This window comes from Juglans regia, chromosome 3 (genome assembly GCF_001411555.2).
Source record: "Juglans regia cultivar Chandler chromosome 3, Walnut 2.0, whole genome shotgun sequence".
Taxonomy (NCBI): Eukaryota; Viridiplantae; Streptophyta; class Magnoliopsida; order Fagales; family Juglandaceae; genus Juglans; species Juglans regia.
Window position 1 is genome coordinate 17749324 of NC_049903.1, and position 18073 is coordinate 17767396.

The 18073-nt window shown below is 36.9% G+C and overlaps 1 protein-coding gene across 6 annotated transcripts; it reads right to left on the reverse strand.

Moving 5' to 3' along the window:
• Positions 1-354: 354 nt before the first annotated feature.
• Positions 355-17248, reverse strand: LOC109002859. 6 transcript variants are annotated; one of them, XR_004801034.1, is made up of 7 exons: positions 16926-17248; positions 13773-13915; positions 11639-11749; positions 11413-11563; positions 2801-3072; positions 1069-1373; positions 355-944 (listed from the first exon to the last, which is right to left on the reverse strand). XR_004801034.1 is itself a non-coding variant. In XM_035687955.1 (6 exons), exons 1-6 carry the CDS (start codon positions 17181-17183, stop codon positions 1127-1129), a joined length of 1176 nt encoding a protein of 391 aa, XP_035543848.1. In that variant the 5' UTR covers positions 17184-17248; the 3' UTR covers positions 870-1126. The 6 variants fall into 6 exon arrangements, 4 of the variants coding, with proteins under 4 accessions (XP_035543848.1, XP_018836319.2, XP_018836318.2 ...); XR_004801033.1 differs by having other exon boundaries at positions 494-944; positions 13773-13978; positions 16926-17239; XM_035687955.1 differs by having other exon boundaries at positions 870-1367.
• Positions 17249-18073: the final 825 nt, after the last annotated feature.

Genomic DNA, 18073 nt, shown 5'->3' on the forward strand with positions numbered 1-18073 from the left:
ATGCAATGCCAACAAACCAAAATGGCATCATCACTCCGATTATTTCTTCATGGCGGGCAGAACTTGGTGGCGCTCTTTAATCAAGAACACTGCATCCCTAGGTTCAGGACATGGCGGTCTAACAAGCATGGATCAAGATCCTCTAAAATTCTTGGTGAAATCCCAAGTTTTCAGTGGAACTAGAAGATGTAACAGTGCAAGCTGTAGTAAACTTAAGACAAGTAATGACTATAAAACTATAACATGCTTCACCAAATGTGACAATCAATGATGGATTAATCATATGCCGGCATCAACCTATCCCAAAATCAGAGTTTAAGAGCGACACAAATGGAATCAAAGATAACATGAAGATGATAACAACTAAATCAACATCTATTGAAAAGAAAAAGGCAAATTGATTCAACCTAAGACACTGCTATTGCAGGAAATGTAACCAGTGAATGAAGAAAAACAGAAATTACTGGACCAAGAATGAAATAATCAGCTGCATGCAAGGGAACTCCATTGTGCATATTATGCTGTCCACCAGCAGAGTTAAACTCCAAGACTCTGTAACCTGGGAATCCACCAAACATACATACATACATAGATACGGCTTGTTCCTTGGACATCTGTTTTTGTTTCTTACAAAAAATTATAGCAGCAAGTTCCATACAAAATTATGTCAACAATTTCCAAGCTGTCCAACCTTGTTAATTTTCTGTTCGAATAATCCTTTAAATTTCATATCCAATACTGTTAACAAAATCAATTGATGGTGCACGACTTTAGTAGCCTTTTCAATGCAAATCTATGCTTTCTGCTGACAAGAAAAGTCAACTTTCTCTTTAGGCTGAAATAATCCATCCATAAAAGACTATTGAGTAGTTTTCCAAGCAGTCTTCGCTACCATACATTTTATACACTTTGGCTATTATTTAGAGCACATCCTTCAACCACTCCTGAATGAATGAATGAATTACCCACAAATATACAGTGGTGTATGAAAAGTACAAATCAACACCTGAACATAAAACAAAATTAAATAGGAATTTCACAAATGTTTGCCAATTGTAATATTTTCACCTTTGGTGAGATTTATGGCATTATGTACTGCAGTATTCTTTCTTTCGAAGCCAAAATCCTAGCTTCCCAAGATTTGATCTGACATTGGGGAAAGGTAATGCTTCCAGATATTTCCATTACCCGACATCTGTGGGGTAGCACCACTTCCAAATTGAGAACAAACACTGTTGGGTATGTCATACCGGATAACCCTAGTATTGTTGATCATTTCTGAAGATGTTGCGAGTGTGACCGACCAAGAATTAGAAAGCTTGAGATATTTATTGTAGAGTGCTAAGACAATGGCCGAATTTTTTCCACTGCTCCTACCAACACAAATTATACAACAACAAATGAGACCAAGAAACTCCACTTCTGTTGGGAAGCCAAAGGAACATCAAGAAACACAATATCGCAAATTGGAGAAAAAGAAAAGAATAAATCTGTTTTGGACTAAGCCCATGGAGATTTATTTATGTTATTAATAGTTTGAGTTTGAAGGAACTCCCTAAAGTTGGTGCTCCTTTGTATTTCACACTCCATAAATAGCTTCTTCTTCTTTTTTATAAGTACTCCATAAATAGCTTCTTGAGACTCCTTCCTGCTTTTCCATAAATTTTTTATATTGGACATGCGTTAAGGGAAAAACAAAATTGACACAGGACACTCGTATGGATGCAGGGAACAGAATTTTCCTGAGATGTCTTAATCCATGATATGGACACTTTGCTGATCATCACCAACCAGATGATGGGCATGATTTCGTATGTCAAAAATTGTCCCCAACCCTTACAGAGCAGAGGAAACTTTCCATATTAAATACTCTCACTGGTGGAATAAACTCACACTAAACTGCCAAGAGTACACTGAAGTTTACAAAGGTTTCTCTGGAGCCCTGGCAGCTGTTGAGAGAGACAGACGCAGAAAGGTAAGATGAACATGGTTAATTACAGCATGACCCATTTATTTTTGGTCCAAACCTGCTGTATTTTCAATGAAGCAATTGAAGGTTGACACCTCATTAAGTAAACAATCAGACTGTTGGGACTCATGTGATAGTTGAAAGTACACCATCTACTTTAGACCAAAAATTTCTGAACTATGCCACCACCAAAGCCTCCAAAGTGGGCCTCATCCTCACCCACCACAACTTTCACCAAACAATGAATTCAGTTTTCACCAAGCAGAATCCACAAACCTACCAATTCATACTCCAAGTCCAAACCATATCAAACGGTTGCCACCATCACAAATGCTGCAACAACATTCTTAAATCTAGATCCACCAAGCAAGATTCTTTGGCACCTAGGCATGGTTCTAAATTATAAACAAACAAGACAGGGTTATATAAGACCCTAATGACTCTGACAGCAGCAGCGATGACTCCAGCAATGGTGTGGTGGTGAAATTCCAAACCAGAGCTCCTTTTCTCCATTTTTTGTTTTTGATTTTTTTTAGAACTTTCTCTTTCTTTAATGTATTCAATCAGGCAGTGGGCATATATACATGAAAAAAAATTCAAATGACTTAACTAGACTCGTGACCAAAATCTATCAAATCTCCTAACTGGACAATGGTCCCGACTCCCAACAGTCTGATCGTTTACTTTCCAGAGAGGCTTAATTGCTTAATTTGAAACTGCAAAGTATATCAAAGTTAGATGCAAAGTATAGCAGGTGATGCTCTAGTTTAGCCAATATAAAAGAATAGAAGAAAACAAAATCAATTTGAAATGACGAGGAGAATTTGAAACCTTTCATTCAAATTGAGAACTTTACTCCACCACAGAAAAGCATCCACAAAATCTCCGTCCAATTTTGTTGAATCAATCAAAAGCACACTCAAGTCTGGCGTACATGTATTTTTCACATAAGGTGTCTCAGAAACCCAAGGCTTTGAAGCTGATCTCTGAATAGCATCCAACACATTGGAATTAACAAACATATCTAATTTTCTAGAGCAGTCCTCAGCAGCTCCAATGGCATAATTGCTCAAGGCAGTTCCAATTAGGTCTTCAACTTTCCCCTACAATACAAGTAAAATATGTTGATTCATTGCAATCTGTCTATGTGATTTTCTCCCCCAACCCCCCCCCCCCCCTCCCCAATTTAAATGAGATTGAGAGTCCATATACAAGAAAGAGCAAGATCACAAATGTCAATGTCTAATGTTTTGCACCATGTAGTCATAATATGGCTAGAAAGTATAAAAAATAGAATTTGAATAACATTTAATGTTAATGACATCCCAAGATTTTGAATGCTTAATATGTCAGGGGTAAAGAATTATACATATAACCACTATATGTAGCACCGTGTTTTGCATGGATGCTGACATCGGTTGTACGTATGCTTTCATTGGCTTAAGGAGATGCACACTCAAGTCTAGGAATGGTTCTAATAAGCTTAAAACAGACTACATGTCACATGTTTGTTGCCGGCAGATCTGCTTTGCATATGCAATGCATGTTAACAAACGGTGGACCCAATTAATGCTCTTTCTTTTCTGTCCCTTTTTGTAGCTTGGTTTGTGTTCTTTTGAAGTTTTTTGTAATCATCAGTTGTTTTGGGGGTTGTACTATGGTGATATTGGCATTTTCTGGCAACGGCAGCAAATTTTTCCAACAAGTACTCACAGCAATACTGTAGATTCTAAAATGACACAGAGTTTAATATGTTTATCAAATGGCAGATCATTCAGATGCAACAACAATGTGTCATTCAGTGCAGCCCGAAATAACAAGTCATCTAACCTAGTCGACAGTAGCAACAATCCCCCTGTGTAAACGACAGGTCTTTTAGTGAGGTACCAAAATTAAACAACCAGTATTGTTTTATCTTGGATCATTCCATGTGATATGCCATTCTATCTAGAATCTCTATTGGTGTTGTTTCCTTTGCTTTATGGGTGATACGGTAGCTTTTTCTATTTGAAATCTTGTTAGCTGACAGATCTCATTTGGATTGAACTATTTGGTTGGATAAGTGATTTCCAGAAGTCATATATTATTGGAACACGAAAAATAAAAGAAAGTGGGGGTAGAGGGTCAGTTCACCACCCTGAATGAAAATTCCAAACACAACAGTAAAATTAGATGGACTCAACTACTTTGTTTGGTCTCAGTCAGCTATCTAATTTATTAAAAGTAGTGGTAAAATGATATAGCTAAATGGGAAGAGTCAATAACCTACATTCGATGATTGAACAAACGAAAATGACAAGCAGAAAACACTACCATTATGTCTTGGTTGTTTGTAAGACCCGAGCCCTAGCGTTCTAGGGTTTGGATTAAAATTTGTGCTTTAGGCCCACAGGCCCATGGTTTCCTTATGATTTGTTTACTGTTTTCATGGGTGGGCTGAATTCTTGGCCCAATGTTGGACCTGGGCTGCAGCCCAAGCAATTAACAGGAGATACTTGGAGCCCTAGTAGCTACTGGCTGATATTCCCAAGTGTCCTAGGAGTTATAATTTAGCTAGAAAATCATGTCTAGCCCATGAAACTACACCCTGGTCGAGGCTCGTAAACACTCTAGGAATCCCAAGAGTTCAAGAAAACAAAATCCTAGCAACTAAGAACACCTCCTCTGCCGCCCTCCTTGTTCTCGAACTACATTTATTTGTTTAGGAATAAAATTGATGTTTCTTTGTGCTTTGAAATGTCTCATGGTTCGATCCGCACTCAATTTAGGCCTGGTTTGGATAGCAAGATACTCTCATTTCATCCTATTAGAAGACATGTTTGTAATTTTTTTTTTTTTTTGATGAGTAAAAGACATGTTTGTAATTAGTACAAGTGTGTGAGGGTGTAAGTGTCAATTGTATGTAGTGTATATATATGTTTGTACATCAATGAAATGAGTAAGATCTTTACCATATGTAACTACATGCTATCACAACGTATGTACGTTGGATTGATCTAAGTAGTGTACGGTAGTTTCAAGCCACTATCCGATGTCTTCTCCGGCACTGGGCACCAGGGGTGGACTCGCCAGCCTTGTCTATGGTTACCGGCATCATTGTCGCCGCCGGAATCGATATGGTGGTTCCCTTTGTCGTCGGCGACCGAAACTGTTTGAAGTGGTTTCCGGCCACTCTCCGGTGTCTTCTCCAGTACTGGGCACCAGGGGTGGACTCGCCAGCCTAGTATGTGGGTACCGGCATCGTCGTCACCATCAGAGAGGGCCTCCGTTGCCAGCAAAAGGTTGAAGCCCATAGTGTTTGGCTGCAGGGATAAGCTATCCAATCCTTGAGTTTGAATAGCCAAAACTTGGAGTAAGAGTGTATTCGGTATCGGTTCAAACTAGAAACACAGTCGATACATCCCGAAACAGGCCGGTTCAGGCCGATACAAGACCGAAATTGTGGTATTCGAGTTGTTTTCGGGTACTTGAGCTAAGTATCTACATTTCCAGATTGCGTTTCTCGAATTTTTTAAGTTGAATTGTGATTTTTCTTAGATATTGTGTGGAGTTTCAATCCCCAAGTTCAGCTGTGATATTGTGTGGAGTTTCTCAGATATGACAACTAAATTTGAGTCACAGTTTTATGATGCGGTTACCTCTTATGCTGCTCCTAGTAGGCATGGAGGCCGAGGTGGTAGAGGTGCATGTGGGGGACGTGATGCCAAAGGTAATCGCACTCGAGGTCGAGAGCCTCATAAGTGCACCCATTGTGGTCGCACTAACCATTCAGTGGACTATTGTTGGGATTTACATGGTAGACCATCTGGGTCTGCTAATCAGGCCATTTGCCAACATACTACATCACAGTCAACTAACTCCAACTCAGGTATGATTAGTATATCGAAGGATGAGTATGAGCAGTTTTTGGGTCACACACGAGCTTCATCCTCCACAGCTACTGTTACCCACTCAGGTATAGCATCTGCATGTCTTGCCTCATCCATTCAAAATCCATGGATCATTGATTCAGGAGCTAATGAACATTTGACTGGTCTGTCCTCTATCTTATCTAAGTTAGATACTGTGACATTTTCAAAAAGTGTCACTCTTGCTAATGGTTCTCTTGCTAAAGTTACAGGCATTGAATCCACTAAGCTCACTGACTCTATATCTTTGTCATCTGTTCTATATGCTCCTAGTTGTCCCTTTAGTTTGCTGTCCATCAGTAAAATTACTCAAAGTCTTCAATGTTCAGTAACCTTTTATCCCTCTTCATGTGTCTTTCAGGATCTCAAGACGAGAAACAAGATTGGTACGGGGCATGAAACTGGTGGCTTGTATTATCTTAATGTTAAATAGTCACCCACTCAAGCCCTTACATCCACATCATCTGCTTATAAATGGCATCGTCGTCTTGGTCATCCCTCTCTTTCCCTTTTAAAGCGTCAGGTCAGGAATCTAGGAAATGTTTCCCTTTCCTTGTAAGCATGTCAAATTAGTAAACACCATCGTGTGTCATTTATACCTCGAGTTGATAAACGAGCCTTGAGTCCTTTTGAATTGATTCACTCTGATATATGGGGACTAATCAACATTGAATCAAACACATTTCAATATTTTGTCACATTTATTGATGACTACTCCGTGTGACATGGGTGTTTTTTATGAAGGCAAGATCTAAACTCCTTTCTATATTCAAAGTGTTTAGGAAAGAAATTAAAACTCAATTTAACAAAATGGTTCAGATTTTGCGTTTTAATAATGCTAGAGAATATCTATCTAGTGCCTAGGAATTGTTCATCAAACTTCATGTTCTTATACACCCCAACAGAATGGGGTGGCTGAACGCAAAAATCGTCATTTGTTAGATGTAACTCGAGCACTTTTACTGCACATGCATATTCCTAAACGATTTTGGAGTGATGGTGTTCTTACTGGTTGTCACCTTATTAACCGTATGCCTTCATCAGTTCTCGATAGTTCCTCTACTTTCTCCATCTTGTTTCCTTCATCTCCACCATTTACCCTTCCTCCAAAAATTTTTGGGTGTGTTTACTATGTTAATAACCTTGGCCCAGGTTTTGATAAGCTTAATCCACGTTCTACCAAGTGTTTTTTTGTTGGTTATTCTCGGACTCAAAAAGGATATCGTTGTTGTAGTCCTGTTCTTTGACGCTACTTCACGAGTGCTGATGTTACCTTTTTTGCGTCCATACCCTATTTCTCTGACGTAGCTTCAAGTGTTGAGTGTGATCCTCTACCATTACCTACTCTAACACTCCCCCTTTGCAACAAACCCAGGTGGTTGCTCCATATAAACTTTTTCATGCAAGTCGTCATGCAGAAATGCATTCTTAACATCCAACTGAAATAAGGGCCAGTCTAAATTAGCAGCAAGAGAGATCAACACTCAAACATAGGAGATTTTCGCAACCAGGGAGAAAGTCTCCTCGTAATCAATGTCATATGTTTGAGTGTAACCCTTAGCATTCAAGCATGCTTTCAGACGTTCCGCAGAACCATCAGAATGAAATTTGATTGTATATACCCATTTACAGCAAACAGGTTGCATATCAGGTGGTAGTGGAACAAGATCCCATGTCTCATTATGGTGAAGGGCATTCATTTCATCTTTCATGGCTGTCTTCCATCCTGAATCAGATAAAGCATCCTGAACTGTCTTAGGAACAGAATGTTTTGAAAGTTGAGAGGTAAAACATGAGAATGAAGGAGATAAGGCATGATATGAGACAAATTGACTAATCAGATGTTGAGTAACACAAGATCAAGTACCTTTGCGAAGAGCAATAGGTGGAGAGTCTAAAGTACTAGGTAACTCAGGATCCGAAGATGGAAACACAGTTGGTGAAGGCATGATTGGAGATCCAAGTAGGTATCAAAAACTTGTTGGAAAATTGAATTATCTCACTATCACTAGGCCAGACATCTCTTCTGCAGTGAGTGTAATGAGTCAATTTTTACAAACACCTAGGGTCTCACATTGGGATGTTGTAATTCATATTCTTCGTTATCTTAAGCGAGCACCTGGCCTTGGATTACTATATCGACCAAATGGACATCTTAGGGTTGAAGCCTTTTCAGATGTTGATTGAGCAAGATCCCCCTCAGATAGAAGATCTACTACTGGATATTGTATATTTGTAGGAGGTAACTTGGTTACATGGAAGAGTAAGAAACAAGCAGTAGTAGCTTGGTCTAGTGCAGAAGCTGAATTAGGGCAATGACTCACACTACTAGTGAGCTGGCATGGTTGCAACACTTCCTTCAAGAGATTGGGCTTCCAACTCCTACCCCTCTTCAGTTATTTTGTGATAATCAAGCCGCAGTGCATATTGCCTCTAATCATGTGTTCCATGAGAGGACTAAACATATAGAGATTGATTGTCACTTCATTCAAGATAAGATACTAAGTCGTGACATAGCTACACCTTTTGTGAAGTCTGCCGATCAATTCGCATATGTGTTTACTAAGTCTTTGTGTTGGAGTCAGTTAAAACTTATTTGTTTCAACTTAGGTTTGTATGATATATATGCCTCAGCTTGAGGGGGAGTGTTAGAGGACATGTTTGTAATTAGTATAAGTCTGTGAGGGTATAAGTGTCAATTGTATGTAGTGTATATATATGTTTGTACATCAATGAAATGAGTAAGATCTTTACCATATGTATCTACACATCCCATCCCATCTCAACATCCAAACACCACAAATACAAACACTTTTCAATTTCAAATCTTCAACTTTTTCATCTAGTCATTACCTAGTCATTACAATTTTCTCAAACTTCCAAACAAAACACAAAACAATTCAACTTTTTCACCCAAAACAAAAATAATATTAAAAAATTATATATATTCTAACAATATTTTAATTTTATAATATTTTTATTTAACTTTTCTCTCTCCTTTTCCAAAACCCCATAAACATCTTAACTCAAACCATTTCACTACTATTCACAAATCGTTTCATTATTATTCACAGATCATCTCATCTCATCTCACCATCCAAATGAGGCCTTAACACCTCATTTGAAGTGGTTTGCTCTAACAATGCACCTGCCCAAACTTATATTGCCACAAGTGAAACAATTTAGTCCATAAATTAGAAGGATACAACTATTCCCTCTGCACCCTGCCACTCATCGTCTCCTGATTCAGGTTTGTTACTCTCAAGTCTAGACTCATTACCAGTTATTGATGGCAAAAATCTTCCTATTGCACAAGTAAAGGAGTCCGATCTTCTACTCAACATCCTCTTTCTAATTTAGTTTCTCACCAAAATCCTTCACCATCCTATCCTGATTCAGGTAATCCTAGTGCTACTCAAGTCTAGACTCATTACCAGTTGTTGATGACAAAGATCTTCCTATTGCACAAGTAAAGGAGTCCAGACTTCTACTCAACATCCTCTTTCTAATTTAGGTTCTCACCAAAATCCTTCACCATCCTATCACGCATTTATCTCCAAGTTGTCATCCATGTCTCTTCCTTGATGTTTACAGGAGGCTCTTGGGGATCCAAAGTGGAGGGAAGTGATGCAAGAAGAGATGAAAGCTCTTCACAAGAATAACATATGGACCTTGTTTAATTATCTGAATGAAAAAATGCGGTAGGATGTAAATGGGTGCCCACAATGAAGCAGAGGCTGATGAAATGGGGGAAAGATATATGGCTAGATTTACTGCAAACGGCTTTACCCAAACTCATGGGATAAACTATGAGGAGACTGTCATACCCGAGTTCCTGAAGTTTTTTTATGTTTTAGAAATTAGAGTTCTTTTTTTATTGGTGTAAGTTTGTATGTTTAAGAAATCCAGCGGCTATTTGCTTTTTTAAAGTGTAGATTGATTGTGTTAAATGCTAATTTGTTATGTATGGAAAGTATATTTCTCTCATAAAAGAAATTGACTTCTATTAGGATATGTATGGGAATAAAAACACCGCCTTAAATACAACTGATATTGTGCCAGAATTCTGGGACTCTAGGAGCACAAATAATGAGGAACGCAAGGACCGCACAAACGCATCATGTCTTTTACCCGGTTAGTTAAAAGTTAGAATAGGAAGCTTCTAGGAAGCCCTACTCTGGCACAGCCCTGGTGTCAATTGTGGGTCGGTTTTCATGTGAGTCTTCTCCTGCATAAACCTTAGTCTTGCTATAAAAGCAAACATTCTTCTCTCCTCTGCCGGCCATCTCTCTGTGTCTGTTTTCCCTCAATTTCTTCATCAAGAGTTCAAGCAAGAAAATATTGGAAGGCTCCTCCAGGTATTCCACAGCCCATAGCTGAGAAAACCCTCGAGTATTCAACACTTTTCTTCAAGAAAATTTCAGAAAACAGTCACTGATAGCCACTTCAATGCAGGTGATTAGACAGGGGATTCCTAATTTCAAAACCCTATTCTACATCTCCCTTTTCCTCTTGTTTCCTTCATTGTTTGGTAAGTAAAAGTAAATTTTCTTCTCCAATTCCGAGCGAAAATCACTGCTTTTCTTCTAGCAACCATATCAGCATTATAACCCTCCTTTCAAGTCCTGAAGGATCCTAGAGGCTGCAATTCTTTGGCAGCCTTTAAGCTGAATTCAAAGTAAGTTTCTGTGAGCATCTATTTGAAATTCCAAATATTTCTTTAGTCTAACTTGTTCTTCATTGTTTCTAATATTCACAAATTGAACCCTAAGGCTAGAAAGTGCAAAGAATTTATCTTAATCAAAGAAACTCAAGTGGACAGATTCTGCCTCTTGATTTTCCCTGTAGCGCACAGCTGAAAGTTTTCTAGGTAATGACTCCCTTTAGGTCTAAAACGATATATCTTGTCCTTATAGCATATACATGTCAACAGGTTGATTAGAATAAGACTAAAAAGCAGGGCCACTTGTTTGAGAATTTGTACATGTTGTCCAAGAACTCAAGCATTGGCATGATCACATTATATGCAGATGATAAAATTCAAGTTTGATGCATTTTATATATGGTAGAATCTGTCATACATGTCACGTAAAGGTGAGACTTGGCCACTGCAGAAAATTCTGCAGCACTGTGGTCATTGAAAGACGCTGTTCTGCATTATCGGTATCTTTGATGATCTTACCCATCTCATGGGCTTTACAATTTAGATTTGCATAAAAGTGCCCCAATTTGCCATTTATTAAAATTCCTTCACTTTTGTAAATCATCAGTAGTAATCCATTCAGCTCCTTCATATCTTATTGAGACAGGTTAGTTCAGATACCTAAAAGCCCGGGGATAAAATATATAAACGCACATACAGATATACGTGTAATTAATTTATTTCATATATTTCTTCATTTTCTGAAACTTACAATTTCATTTATCAAAGCTTCATTTTCAGAAACGATAACATCCAACAGATAAAAGGAAAAAAAAAAAAAAAAAGGAGACCGAATCTCAGAAATAAATTTAGCAACTAGGGAGAAAACAAACCTTCATTAGTATGTTCGGTGAGATATAAATGAACTTGGTCAAGGACTGGTGCACACTTGGAATGATAAAAGGTGCTACTTCCACAAAGCTGGATCCAGCAAATTGTGTTCCAGAAATGGCAGTTGCAATTATTTCTTTCACTTCCTCCTGCCTATTGTAAAAATGTTAATGCACAAGAAAAAATAATGGACTTAAAAACAAACTTTTATAATAAGCAACAACTTACCCATGAATTTCGAGGTTTGAATGTGGAAATAGAACTTTTAATTTGAAAAAGGAAACTTTGTCCTCATTCCCTTTAGGGATAAAGAAATGAAAGAAAACCAGATGTGGATATCTGGACAATGAAAGAGCAAGAGGAATCAATCAGGAGGTAAATGACCAAAAAAATTAAATTGGAAAAGCATAATCTATTGTAACATCATTTGTGTCATGCAATTTCAAATAAATTAGCCAGTCTTCCTAGATCATTACAAGAGCCACAATAACAAATTCTGGAAATAACTTTTTTGTTATAGGTAAAAGTAAAATTTTATTGAAATAAAGACATTGTCAAAGTACAGCGGAAGTATACAAGGAGCATGCCTAATTACATCTAGGTACTAGTGAGAGATACAAGCAGGTCATGAAAAGTATTACAAATAATGGCCGAAGCCCAAGAAGTAAAGTATTGTAGAAGAATCGCTTCAGCTCATCCAAAGAACGCTCCATGTCTTCAAAGCACATCCTATTTCTCTCTAGCCATAAGCACCACATAATGCAGTGAGGGATCATTCTCCACACAGCAGCTCTTTGTGCATTCCCCCTAATTCCTGTCCAACACCCCAGAATATCCCTAACTCTTCTGGGCATGACCCAAGCCACCCCTGTCCTATTAATAATTACTGACTTGAAAGCATATTAGAAGACTTTGAAGAAACAAGACAATTTGGGGATGTGAGAAAAATTTTATGGAAGCAAAAAACAGAATCATTTGTAACCAAGAACAATCAGAACAGATTTATCAAGCTGTGCATTATACTGTTGTTCAGTTTAGTTGACTTAGATATTGTAGAATTATTGATCAAGATGGGAATGTTCATCTGGAATGACTTTTATTTGATTTTTTTCAATGCAATTCATACATAACATTCATAGAATGGATTTATCAAGCTGTGCATTATATTGTTGTTCAGTTTAGTTGACTTAGATATTGTAGAATTATTGATCAAGATGGGAATGTTTCCCTGGAATGACTTATATTGAATTTTTTTCTGTGCAATTCGTACATATCATTCATAGATTCACCAATAATTTGAGGAGCTGTCTCATACATATTAACAAGTCAGGAATTGGTCTTCTTTCATTTTACAAAATCTTTTCTTGTTAATTATGGCCATTGCCAAGAGAACTTTGTCATGACAGGGAGAAGTATTAAATGTAGGACCACAAATTATTGTTTCTATGCTAGCATAAAAAATGAACTGCATGTTTTTAATGTAAAGATTTTATTAAAACGATAAAAGGGTGTTACCCCAATACACAGGAAGTATACCAAAGATCTACACATAACTAGGAAATGGGAAAAGTGCCACCAGATATTGGAAAAAAAAAAACAAAAAAAAACTACACTGTTTTGGTCCCTATCCAATGAAAGAGGATGATAAGGAAAGATGATTAGGGCTCGTTTGGGCAATTAGAATATCTCATAATATCTGTGAATAGTAATGAAATGGTTTGAATTAAGATGTTTTATTGGGTTTTGGAAAATGAGAGAAAAAGTTGAATAAAAATATTATAAAGTTAAAATTTGTTTGAATATTATTTTTTAATATTATTTTTTGTTTTGAAATTTGAAAAAATTATATTGTTTTTTGTGTTTTGTTTAGAAGTTTGGGATAGTTGTAATGATTAGATGAAAAGGTTGAAGGTTTGAAATTGAAAAGTGTTCTGTGTTTGAGTGATGTTTGGGAAGGAAATATCTAAGAATACCTCAAAATACTTGGTTACCCATTGGTCCGGCACCTACTTTTCACATTCTTCAAAATTACACTCATTTCTTTCTCGCCAACTACTCCACAATATGCAAGAGGGGATGATCCTCCACAAGAGATCATATGTTTTAGGTCATAATGGAAGAACATTGCTATTCTTAATGTAAAGGCCCAGCCCATCTTCTCTAGGTAAGAATAAAAAGGGTAAAAGTTTTGATTCTTCTTCCCTTTCTTTTCATACCTATAGAAGACAGGCTAAGCTTGAATCTCGGACTGGGTCTTTACACTTACTATAAATCATGGCCACGCCTATTATCAGATCTTTCGAATCAATATATAATAAGAACTAAAAGCTGTAACAACTAGATTTCATCAGGCGAAACCAACCTCGAGCTTAATAGAGTTGAGTTAGCAAGAACAGCAAGCAAGCGAAGATCAAGACAGTCCATCCATGACACAACATGTACCATTCCATCCTCCCCGTTGTTCTTTGCAGCAGAACTGGAATTCCCATCACTTGTAGCCCCAAACTGTAATAATTTAAGACAAGAGTATTCGGCTTGACTAAACAGGAAAAATAGAAACAAAATTCCCTGGAAAATATTGCGATAGCCAAGAATATATTAACCTTCTAATTAAGATTTCTTACGTTAAAAAAAGAATATATAAATGTTTTAATGTCAACTGACATCAAACATGAGAGATCAGAAATATGACATATTGATTCATTCAAACCATCAGTAATGAAGTTTACTCAAATGCATCATGCAAAGCTTCACCAAGTTGTAAAAATATGATCATTCGTCTTAGCAATCAGCAACAGCTATTCTCATAGAAACTGAATTTTGAACACTTGCTAACATTTTTTTTTATCGGTAATCAAGATATTTTATTCATAAAAGGAGGCAAAGCCCAAATACACAGAGTATACATGAGAAATACCTAACTAGAGTTTACAACTGATAGTAAAAAGTCATGGACATTTAGTCCATTACAAACAATGGCCCCTACCCATGAGAACAATGTTTTAAAGAAAAAGACTTTCAGCTCCTCCGTTGTCTTCTCATGGTTTTCGAAGCTTCTATCATTTTGTTCCGGCCATATACACCAACACATGCAAATAGGGATCATTTCCCAAATTGTTGTGACTTGTGAATTACCTCGGAGACCTCTCCAGCTAGCTAGAAAATCCACTAATCTAAAAGGCATGACCCACGATATGCCAAGCCTTGTAAAAAAAATAATCCCACAAAGTCCTCGCCACCTTGCAGTGTAGAAACAAATGGTCTATTGATTCACCATCTTTCTTACACATGCAACACCAATCCAACACCATTATCCGACATTTCCTTAAGTTATCTATGGTGAGAATCTTGCCTAATTTTGTTGTCCAAATAGAAAATGCAGCTTCGGAAGGAGCTTTTGTCTACCAAATGCTTTTCCATGGAAATGTGTGCATGCCTGGGCTCGTTAAAACTTTGTGGAGTGATCTGATAGTGAATTAAGCTTTCATGGAAGGGCTCCAAATCATCCTATCCATGGTACCCTCGGTCATACGTACGGAATACAATGCTGCATAGAACTTTGTGATCACCTCCAACTCTCAGTCTTGAGTTGCCCTAATGAAATCAACATTTCATTGAGGGGAGCCACTAGAACAAATCAAGTGGTCCGCTATCACTGCATCCTTCACTTGTGCAAGCCCAAATATGGAAGGGAAAGTGTCTTAGAGACTTCGTTTACCCCACTAGTTGTCATACCAAAATATGATACGAGAGTTGTCACCCACTACAATATGTGTATGTCTCCGGAAGAACTCAACCCTTCCTAATGTATTTCCATAGACTCACCCCATGCCTCCCCAACCTGCGCATCTATAACAGCCTTCCACAAGCCCCGCTTTCATGTTGATACCGCCACAACCATTTACCTATTAGAGCTTGGTTGAACTCATCCAGTTATGAATCCCCATTCCACCCCGAGAAATTAGAGTACAAACCATTGACCAATTAACCAAATGGAACTTGAACTCGTCCCCCAAACCACTCCACGAAAAGTCACGTTTTAGCTTCTCAATACAATTGGCAACCTATGTTGGTAGCGGAGCAAGGACAAAAAATAGGTGGGTAAGTTGGAAAGAGTACTTTTAATCAAGGTGAGCCTACCACCTTTAGACAAATACAACCTCTTCAAGATACCAGTTTGCGTTCCACTTTCTCAATCACTACGTTCCAAATTTCCTCTGATTTAAAGAGAGCACCCAAAGGTAAGCCAAGATACTTCAGGGGTAGAGAAGATACCTTACATCCCAAGAGGGAGGCTAGAGATACTTGCTAACATTAATATGTCGACAGAAGTAGAAAAGAAGAAAATGACCAAATTCTAACCTCTTTCATCCCATGCTTGGTGAAAAGGCAAGTCTTGTTTCTTTTATGTTTCTTAGAATCAAAGGGGGAGTTCTTGTGTTTCTTGTGTGCTTTTCGTTTCCTAGGGCCTATATTTATTTTATTTATCGGTAAATACAAATTTTATTAAAAAAGGCGAAGCCAAGTCCATGGGACATATACAAGAGCAACACCTATGCATGGGTGTCTAATGATACAAGAAAATCATGTACATTCATGCCATTAAAGTCTATCACAATCGACCAATGGAATAAAGTTTGAAGAAAAAAAGTTCTAAGCTCGTTCATCGTCCGTTCACGATTCTCAAAGCTACAACGATTCCTCTCCATCCATATGCATTGCCATAGCCATAATGGTATCATCCTTCACATCACTGCAATTTGAGAGTTACCCAGGAGGCCAAAAATTCAACAACCTTTCATGGCATCACCAAATGGAGCCCCGCTCTAGTAAAGATATCATTCAACAAACTTATAGTCACATCAAAATGCAATAATCGGTGATCCATAGACTCCTCACTTTTCTTGCACTTATAACGATATTTATTTATTTTACGACTAATAAAAACAAGGCATATTCCCTTTTTTCACTTCACAAGTCTTGACCAAGATTAACGATCAACAAGCGGACAATATAGGACTGCCCACTAAAGCCTCATTCCACATTAACTGCTCCAATTACCTTCAAAACCACCAGCATTACATTCAACTACCCGCTAAGCTAAAATAACCAAGTCGTACTGCTAAGCAACCCCCAAGAAAAAAGTTACGCTGCTTGTCAATCTATTACCTTGTTTGGCTTTGAGTATATTACAGAATGTATTTCATTTTACTTTACATTTGTACACGTAAGCATATGAGGTGGCAGTTAGTTAGCTTGTATTTTTTTCTTGTAAAGAACCTTTGTGATTTACCCCAAAATCTGCAACTAGTATAAAAGCAGAGTTTTGGGGCTTTGTATGACTTACGGAAAATAATTCAGAAAAGTTTCTCATTTCTTCTAGAGTCTTCTTCTTCCTTTTGTAACAGAGTAAAAGAAAGAAAAAAAATATTCATAATGAGAAAGAGGAATGGAAACATATTCATAATGAGAAACGTAAGTTATTACAAGTTCAAAACAGAAAAAGGTGACTTACGGCGGTAGAATCATCAAAAGGGGTCCAGGTTCTCAGAGGATCAGAGGGGTGTCGGAAATGAGTAGCGGGGAGGAACTGAAGAAAGACAAGGAATAAGATGAAGCCGAACCCGAGAAACTGGAATATGGGCCGTGGGGTCGGAGCCGGGTCAACATCTTGCTGCACGGATCCGGATGAGGCCGTGTTGTTTACAATTGGTGGCGGAGCCGCTCTTCTATGAGTTGCAGATGACCGTGATGACTGGTACGAGGAAGACATTTTTACTTGTTTTTCCCAAGGACTGGCTCATAGAAGAGGCAAGACTTGAGAGTAACGATACGGGTAAGTAAAAAAGTTGACTCGCCAAATTCCGTTATTATATAATTCAAATAATTTCGTAATTTATTATTTTAATAATTCTTTTTTTTTGAATAAAAGCAGGTTTGGTAATTAAAATAAAACATAAAATTTTCATCTCATTTCATCTCATCATTATATTTTTTTTAAATCTCCATATAAAATATAATAAACAATTCAATTTTTTTAAAACTTAATACATATTTTTTAAATCTCAAAATAATAATAATATTAAAATATAATATTTTAAATTTTAAAATAAAATATAAAATTCTTATCTCATTCTCTAAATATGTCCTAACAAAAAATCTCATATTTCAATATTATAGATAGGAAACTGTTACACCTACAGAATATTGTTACCGATACCGAAATCTTCTACCGAAAGTTAAATGGTTTTTTTTTTTTTTTTTTTGCTTTTTTTCAATCATTTTTGTAAATACTTTAAACATTTTTAAAAAATACAAAAAATCACAAATTTATTTAAAAATATTTTCTTAATCATTAAGTAAAAAAAAATCTAAAAATAAAATACAACTCGGTAGAAGATTTCGATAACAATTCTATGTGGAAATAGTATTTTCCTTATAGACATTGTTTGAATATATTATCATTAATATATATAAATATATGAATAATTTTATTCATCATTCTTATAGGATACAGTTACTTTATTTTTTAATGACTCTAGCATTTTTAATAATATTAAGAGACTAGGTAAGAGCTTACTCGCAAGGAACGCATTTTTTATTGAAAGTGCTACTGTATTTTTTATGTGGTAAATATGAATTTTAAGATTTATATAAATTAAA

Coding starts and splice junctions, on each gene's coding strand:
- LOC109002859 (XM_018980772.2), bottom strand. CDS start 17,183: ATGTCTTCCTCGTACCAGTCATCACGGTCATCTGCAACTCATAGAAGA. Junction 13,979..16,925: donor CTTTTGATGATTCTACCGCC/GTAAGTCACCTT, acceptor AATATTTTCCAG/GGAATTTTGTTTCTATTTTT. Junction 1,374..2,800: donor GTTCTCAATTTGAATGAAAG/GTTTCAAATTCT, acceptor TTGTGTTGGTAG/GAGCAGTGGAAAAAATTCGG.